Genomic DNA, 7,994 nt, shown 5'->3' with positions numbered 1-7,994 from the left:
CTTCTGTGACACCAGAGTCACCGCCCCCCCCCCCGCGTCTTCCAGAGCTCTCCTAGTTTTACGTTTATTTTATTACATTTCTGGGGTGTTGGGGTTGGGTTGGAGGGGAAGGCAGTCCATGTGCTCAGTTTACCCTCTCCACCTGACTTCTTCTTAGCTGCCTGAGGCTCAGAGGGAGGCTGCTGGCGTCTGCTCTGTCTCTGAATTGTAGTCAGTGTGGAGAATCAGGAGCAGGACAAGAGTCTACCCTACAAAACAAACCTTCACATGACTTTCTCTGGGTCTCTGGTCCCTCCTCAGGCTTGAAGCTCTTTGTTCTTGGCCTTCCCCGGGAGGACTGAAGAGCCCTAGAAAGACAGATGCAAGTTCACAGAGAGGGCCCAGGGCAAGGTCCATGAGCTCAGTGTCAGCAGGCCCTGGTCACCAGGTCCATCATTGACAAACAGCAGGTCTGGCCTCCCTCCTTCATGAGGGAGACTCCAGAGCCCTGCAGTGAGGGCAGACTGAGCGCAGATGTATGTGCCAAGGCTGTGCGCACTAGCTCTCTTTCTGGGGCCAGGACAGAAGGCCAGCGTGAACCAGGTTAAACTACAGAGGTGCCTTTATGGAGCTGGAAAGTCCAGGGTTGGACTTTAGGCACAGCTACATCCAAGGGAACCTTCCCACTCATGTTTTTCCATGCTGGGCTGGGAGGGCAGTGGGGCCCCCAAGACAGACACCACCACTTGGAAGAGCTGGCTCCCCTTACCAGTAAGGTGTCTCCCTTTCCAGAGCATGGCCCTGACGCTTTGGCGAATCCTTTCCACTTGTCTGGGGACGTGGATTTTTTCTTGCTCAGAGATCAGCAGCGGAATAAGACCCTCTCCGTGAGTATCTGGGACAGCCACCAGCACCTCCAGGAGCTTCCCTGTTCCCACTGCTTCCTGGAGTGGCCATATTGTCTTTCTTAGAGGAGCACTTTCCTCAGGTCCTTCTCACTCCACAATAGTCAGTGGCTCAGGACTTTCTACAAAATCAGCTGGAAAGCCTACCTGGCTCAGGTCTCACAGCATCCCACTGTCTTCCCCTGTCTCTTACCACTCTTCCTGGGACTTAGGTAGACATCTTGGGCTGCCGTGGCCGCAGCCTCAGCCACCTTGCTGCTGCTTCCACTGTTGCCTGCATGAAACACCATCCCCTCCTGACACTCTCCTGGTCCTCCCAGACCCAGCTCAGCCTTTACAGGCCCTCTCCCGTCCCACAAGCAATCCCTACTGCTCAGGCCTTGTGCCCTCCCTCTGGCTGGACCCCCTGCAGGTCAGATCCACACACACAGTCACCCACGGCATGCACACACATGCTTCTCCAGGTGCCTCGGGTCCCTGGGCCAGCCCCGACCCCACCCCTGCCCCATCTTCACCTCAGCCTGTCCTCTTGATTTCCAGCCCTGAGAGTTGTGAGCCCTGAGTGGGACCACCGCCTCCTGCCGCCAGCATGCCTGAGCAAGCATGGGCACACAGCCCTGCCCCATGTGCCAGGTGTGGCGGCCTTCCCAGAGTCACACCTGTGCTGCCCCACAGCCTCCAGCCACCTCCCCCTGACTCAGGGCTCAGCATCCCTGAGATTCCTCACAGCCATGGTTCCCCAGGCAGCAACGGCCACACTGGCATCTGCGGGGCATGGGTGGAGATGTACAGGCCTCAGCCCTGCCCAGGCCTCCACATCAGAGACCAGGCCCTTCAGCCCTAAGCCAGTGGGCTGTGATTCCCAGACCAGCTGAGACCCAGAGATTCTGACCCATGCCTTGGCCACCCTGCTATATCTTCTCCAAAGAGGCGTTTGGTTTTCCTCTACACTCAAGCCCAGCCCTAGCTCAGGGCCTCCTGAGTCTCACCCAACACACTCTCTCCACCATATCCAGCAGGGTCACCAAACCCCAACTTCACCCACCCAACGGGGTCACCAAACCCACACCCCCTGTCACTCAACAGGGTCACCAAACCACACCCTCCCCTACCCAGCAGGGTCCCCCACTCACACCCTCCCCCTCCCAACGGGGTCCCCCTCAGTCTGGCCCTGCCCTTAGTCAGCTGCCCAATGTCTTCTAAAGGCCATCTTGTATCCTGAGAATCTAGTGGGTCACATTTTCCTGACTGCAGTGGCCAGGATGTGCACTCTAGGGGCCTCAGGCTGGACCCATTTGCCTGGGTTCTTAGATGCTGTTTGTGTACCTGGCAGGTGCCAGCAGGAAATAGAAGTGACCGTAGAAAGTCTACATAAAGAGACTCCCAGGGCGGGCACAGAAAAGAGGGGGGAGAACTGGCAGGGGATGTCACCACCCTGAGAACTGGACAGCAGGAGGGATGCGGGGCGGGGGGATGGGGAGGTAAGTCCAGCCATCCCGGCTGGGCGAGAAGCCACCTCCGGGCCACAGGAGCTGGAGTAGGGTGGAGAACAGGTGGAGAGGGCCACCAACGGCGACCTTCAGGCTACAGGCGACCTACTACACAGCCGCAGTCTTCGAGAACCCCAGAGCCTCTAGGTTCCCTTCCCCTGGGTTGGTCATCAGAATATACCGCTCTCAGTTAAATGTGAATTTCAGATAAAATGAGACATCTTTTCGGGTGAGTGTGGCTCTTCTGTGGATCTGGAGTGCTCATCTGACCGTGCAGTCTGTGTTTGTCCTGAGGACTCCGCCTGGCGCCCTTCTCTGGGCAAATGGCCTCCCTGACAGCTGCCCTGCCCGCTTGGCTCTCAGCCCCGGGCAGCTGCCTGCGTCCAGGCCCCCCGCATCTCCGCAGGCATCTTCCCGCGCCTGCAAACCTGCCTCCCCGGCCTCGGGCCCGCCCACCCCTTGGAGTGGGGAACCGCGCAGGGAGGCAGCGGGGCAGGTTGAAGAGCCTGGGTTCCGCCCAACCTGGCCCGACGCCCCCAGGAGCGACAGCAGCAGAAGAAGCTACGAGTGCACGAGAAGATGACCTACTCCTCTAAAGTGTCGGCTAAGCACACGAGCCTGCGGAGGCAGCTGCAGCTAGAGGACGAGCAGGAGGACCTGCAGGCGCATACCGAGGCCGAGCGTCTGCGCGCCCTCGGCGACTACATGGCCTGGAAGCTCAGCTTGACCAAAGGTGCGCCCCTCTGGCGCAGGGTGGGGGTGGGGGGCCAGTGGTGCACCACATCCCCAGCGCATGGGGCGTGCCTGGAACCTCCGTGCCACTCGCCTTGCGCAGATGGGAAGTGCTTTTCAAGTGTTTCGGAAAGGCCGGCCTTTTCTGTGTTTGGCCCCTTCTGGGGGGTACCAAAGGTCTATTCCAGGATTGCAAACCTAAGAGCTGTTCAGTCCTAATAGGGTAGTTCCCCACCTTATCCTGGGTTTCTCTTCCCTTGGCTTTAGTTACCGGAGCTGAAAGTAGGTGAGTACAACACATACTAACTTTTATTACAGTATATTGTTTTGATTGTTCTATTTTTATTAGTAGTCACTGTTGTTTATCTCTTACTGTGCCTAATTCATAAGTAATGCAGCTTCATCATAGGTAACTATATATGTAGGAAGAAACCTAGGATAGGGTTCAGGCATGTCCTGGAGGTCTTGGAACACATGGCCCTGGATAGGGGAGGCTGCTGTGTTGAGTGGTTCGGAATGTGGGCAGCACGCAGTGGCCAGAGGCTGCACAGTATACAAGTGTGGACGGCTTAACTTCCTAAGAAGGAGAATGGAGCTGGAGCTAGCTTTCCTGGCTTTGGCGGCGGCAGAAGCTGCAGCATTTCACAGCTTTGTGGTCATACCTAGGTCACTGGAGCCCTTTGCAGCTCAGTTTCCTTTCCTGGCTGACAACAGTATCAGCCTCATGGACTGTGGGGGTTAAATGTATACTAATACATTGGCAGTAGTAGGAAAGAACTATGTATGTGTGTGAGCGTTGGAAATCTTAAGTACTGAATATGTATTAATATTCTATCAACCCAGATGATGAAGTATATTACAAAGTGAGAAGCGGTGGAACCAGAGAGTCCTGGCACACAGAGGATTAGAGGTGTACCATGTGACTCTGAAACACACAAGGGCCTCCAGCCTCCACCTGGGTAGCTGAACCTTGAGCTTGCGGGGTTGTTTCGGCCCCATAGTTGGAGGGGCAGGCCAGGGAATGGGGGTAGACAGGGAGACGGCATGGCCCATTCTTGTTCCTGCCTCCACCCTCATTCCTAAGACCTGGAGGAGAGGCAAGAGACTGGGGGGGCAGGACTGTGACTCCTAGTGAGGAACTGGGTCTCCTGCAGGGTAGGACATCTCCGTGGCTACCCAGGGAGGCCCAGCCAGAGCCTCTGCCTGGATCTGGACTCTGGGAACAGCTCTTGTACCAGCCAAACAGGGCTCTGCTCCTGGAGAGGAAAGGGTGTGAGAGGCAGGGCCAGAGAGCCCCATGGCTTCCAGGTCCTTTCCACAGCTCCCAAGTCAGGGAGCGCCTAGAACTTCCACTCCAGAAAGGCCAGAGAAAGGGGCCCCCATGGCCCTTGGCCCCAGCATGCTCTCCTAAATGTTATCCAGACGTCCACTTCGACTTCCTCCTGCCTGGTTTAAACCCTGGCAATGTAGACGCAGCCTCTGCCCAGTTTGCTTGGGGGGCTTAGGGTGCCCCAAGTCACAATTTTGCCTCCCCATTTTTCTCTCCTCATCTGCATTCGGGCCCTGGTTAGGAGGCCTGTGACTATTATGTCCAGCTGGGTGAAATTTCCCGGGTGAGGGGTCCAGAGCCTCATTGCAAGTGAGAATAGTGCTACAGCAAGAGAGGCCCAAGTCAGACACATTAAGGGCTTCCCACCCGGCCGGCCTCCAGCCATGTTAATTGTAATATTTCAGGAAGAAACTTCTCTCCTTTTGTGGAGACAGAGGACAAGTACACTACCTTCCACGGTCCTGGTAGTCACCTGGGTGTGGACGCAGAGCAGTGCCCAGCAGCTGGCGGAAGGCTCCTTTGCAGACCTGCCGGGCCCCTCCTCAGACTGGGCTTCCTGCTCCTGCTCACCTCCCACTTCTTCCTGCAGAAAAGAACTTGAAGCCTGAGAACATGTGCGGCTACATTAAGCAGAAGCGGCAGCTGTTCCTCCTCCAGGTAGGCTCTGCAGCCCCCAAAGCGAGGGATGCCAGCAGGGGCTGTCCTGGGACAGGCACCATGACCCCGCTCTGCTGGCCCTCAGTATGCCCTGGATGTCAAGCGGAAGGAGATCCAGTGGCTGGAGCTGCTGCTGACCAAGGAGGAGTCCAGGCTGGAGCGGGCCGAGAAGTCCCTGGAGAAGGACGCCGTCTTATTCGACGAGTTCCTCAGAGAGAACGACCGCAGCTCGGTGCAGGCCATGAAAGCGTGAGCCCGCAGGCCCAAGGGGCTGGCTGGGCAACGCTGTACCCCCATTGTCCCTGAGCCTGTGCACACCCACCCATCCACCCCCTCACCCAGCCTCTGCCCGCAGACCCTGCAACTCCCGTGGAAGCACCAGGGCCGGTCAGGTGTCAAAGGCAGGGGACACTATGGGCAAAAGGCTTAACTGTGTGGCTCTCCAGCCCTGTCTGGAGCCACGGCCAGTCCCGAGGCCTGTGGGCGGTGTGCTCACTTCTCTTTAATAGGCTGCCACTGGCCCCCTGCCCCCACACCCCCAACCCCTAGGGCTGAGAAGGAGACCAAAGCCAAGATGGAGAAGATCCTCGAGATCCGAGACCTCACCACCCAGATTGTTAATATCAAAAGGTGAGGTCAGAGGGCATGCTGGCTATGGGTTGGCCCACCTTCTGGTCACTCAGTCATTTTGCCTAGCCAAAGGGAGCATACCATCATGCCAATCTCATGGCTTTACCTCCCAGGGACTCAGTGCTCCCAGGAGGCTGTTGCCCATTTATAGATGAGGGGACTGAAACTAAGATTCAGTGACTCCCATGGCTTCCACTTGGAGATGGGCGGCTTGGCTCAAAGGCTTGCCTGGCAATAGCCTAAGAGAGGTGTAGTCTCCAGGGTGGAGAGGAACTCGCAAGTCACAGAGGGCCATGACTCTGGGTCGTTGCAGGGTGGATGCCCTTCTTCCAGCATGTGGCATTCCTGCACATTTTCTCCAGGAAAACAAGGAGCCCACCCACAGAGGCTTGGCCAGAACAAAGGGGTGGCCCTGGCATGGTGACCTCACTGTGGCAGAGGTTGACCTCCTCCTTCCCCACGGTGTAGTGAGATCTCCAGATTTGAAGACACTCTGCAGCAATACAAGGTCTACAAGGATTTCCTATACAAGCTGTCGCCCAAGGAGTGGCTTGAAGAACAGGAGAAGAAACGCTTGTCTCTCAAAAAGGCCAAGGAGGTCTCCGAGGCTTCCAAGGAAGAGAGCAGTGTTAACACCACACCAGGGGACAAAGGTAGCAGAAAAGAGAATGCAGGTTCCCAGATGGGCTCTGCCAGTGGCCCTGCAGGCATCTGGGCCACGTGGCGTCGCAGAAGCTTAACTGCAGCTGAGGCCATCAGGTCTCCCTTTTGCTTCCTGCAGGACCAGGGATCAAGGGCAAGGCAAGCTTCGTGTCTCCCAAAGGTGAGCTGCTGCCCCCAGCCTGAGGAACCCAGCTCTGTCCCCCACAGGGCTCAGAAACCATTCCTCTGCTTTCTTCAGAGGTTCAGGGCACAAAGAAGCCCTGGAAGTTTCTGCAGGTGATGCGGCTGGGGCGGAGCCTGTCTTTCCTGAGCAGCCCCCAGCAAGGCAGCCAGCCCAGTGAGTCCAGCGGCGGGGACTCCAGAGGGTGAGTGGGCTCGGGTGGTTGGGAGAGGCTGGGGCCTAGCAGAAAGCCCTCCCTTGTGGTGCCCAGGTGTAGTCAGGTCAGAGTGCCACAGAAAAGAAAGTGTGTTACTCACAGTCCCCACTCCACACAGGGCCACACGGGAATGCCCCAGGTCAGCCAGGAGGCAGAGTGAGTGGGGCCCGTGGGCAGGCATCTCCATTGTGGTTCCCATGGGAATTAATGGTGAGGTGAGTGAGCAGGTGTAGGGCTGATTTGTTTTTGAATAATTTCGGGCTCTTGGACACAGGCTGGCCCCTGCTTGTCTGGTCCTGGCCCTGGGGGATAGGTCCTGAGTGTGGACAGTGGACTGGGTGGTTTGCATTTGAAAGGTGAGCTGAGGGCAAGCTCAGAGCCCAAGGCGAGTCATTTCCTGTCTCCATGGATTGGTCGACCCTGAGAGAGGCGGTCTCTCCAGGCTCGGCAAGGCCACAGGTGTCAAAGCATCAGAACACAGAATATCAAAGTCACAGTCACTACATGGGTGGAGTGGTCTCATATGGTTTTCAGGACATCTTCCTGATGAGAAATCTGAATACATTGCATACTTATTGGCTGCTCAGATGTCATTTTTTGTGAAGTATCCGATTTTTGAACATTTTTGTTGGATCATTAGCCTGGTTCTTATGGTTACCTATGGTTCTCTGTGTGTTCTGGGGACCAGCCTGGTGTGGAAAGTGTGGTACACATATCTTCTTCCAGTTTGTATCTTGCCTTATTTCTGTTTTAATATTGTCTTTTGAAGAATAGGAATTATTAATGTTAATGAAGTCAAATTTACTAATTTTTTATTTTATAATTGGTGAATTTGGGGCCCTGCTTAAGAAGTATTTCCCAACAGCATAGTCACTAGAACATTTCCTGTTTTCTTATTTTTTTTTAATTGCATTTTAGGTTTTGGGGTACATGTGAAGAACATGCAAGATTGTTGCATAGGTACACACATGGCAGTGTGATTTTGTGCATTCCTCCCCATCACCTAAATCTGGCATTTTTCCCCATGCTCTCTCTCCCCAGCTCCCCAGCCCCCACTGTCCCTCTCCTATTTCCCCCAACTGACCCCAGTGTGTGATGCTCCCCTCCCTGTGTCCATGTGTTCTCATTGTTCAACACCCACCTATGAGTGAGAACATGCGGCGTTTGATTTTCTGTTCTGTGTCAGTTTCCTGAGAATAATGGTTTCCAGGTTCATCCATGTCCCTACAAA

At 55.7% G+C, this 7,994-nt stretch overlaps 1 protein-coding gene across 1 annotated transcript; it reads left to right on the top strand.

The window, feature by feature from the left end:
• The first annotated feature begins 237 nt into the window (after positions 1 to 237).
• Positions 238 to 7,692, top strand: LOC116546857 (cilia- and flagella-associated protein 100-like). The gene is made up of 8 exons (XM_032272985.1): positions 238 to 866; positions 2,915 to 3,107; positions 5,026 to 5,093; positions 5,179 to 5,342; positions 5,643 to 5,723; positions 6,192 to 6,376; positions 6,505 to 6,546; positions 6,625 to 7,692. The coding sequence occupies exons 1-8, from the start codon at positions 669 to 671 to the stop codon at positions 6,753 to 6,755; spliced, it is 1,062 nt and encodes a 353-aa protein (XP_032128876.1). The 5' UTR covers positions 238 to 668; the 3' UTR covers positions 6,756 to 7,692.
• The last annotated feature ends 302 nt before the right edge of the window (positions 7,693 to 7,994 follow it).

The sequence above is a fragment of the Sapajus apella genome, unplaced genomic scaffold, assembly GCF_009761245.1.
Source record: "Sapajus apella isolate SASKATOON/1434 unplaced genomic scaffold, GSC_monkey_1.0 scaffold1534, whole genome shotgun sequence".
Lineage (NCBI taxonomy): Eukaryota > Metazoa > Chordata > Mammalia > Primates > Cebidae > Sapajus > Sapajus apella.
Note: the sequence above shows the minus strand (reverse complement) of the source record. Positions and strands in the feature narration are given on the sequence as shown.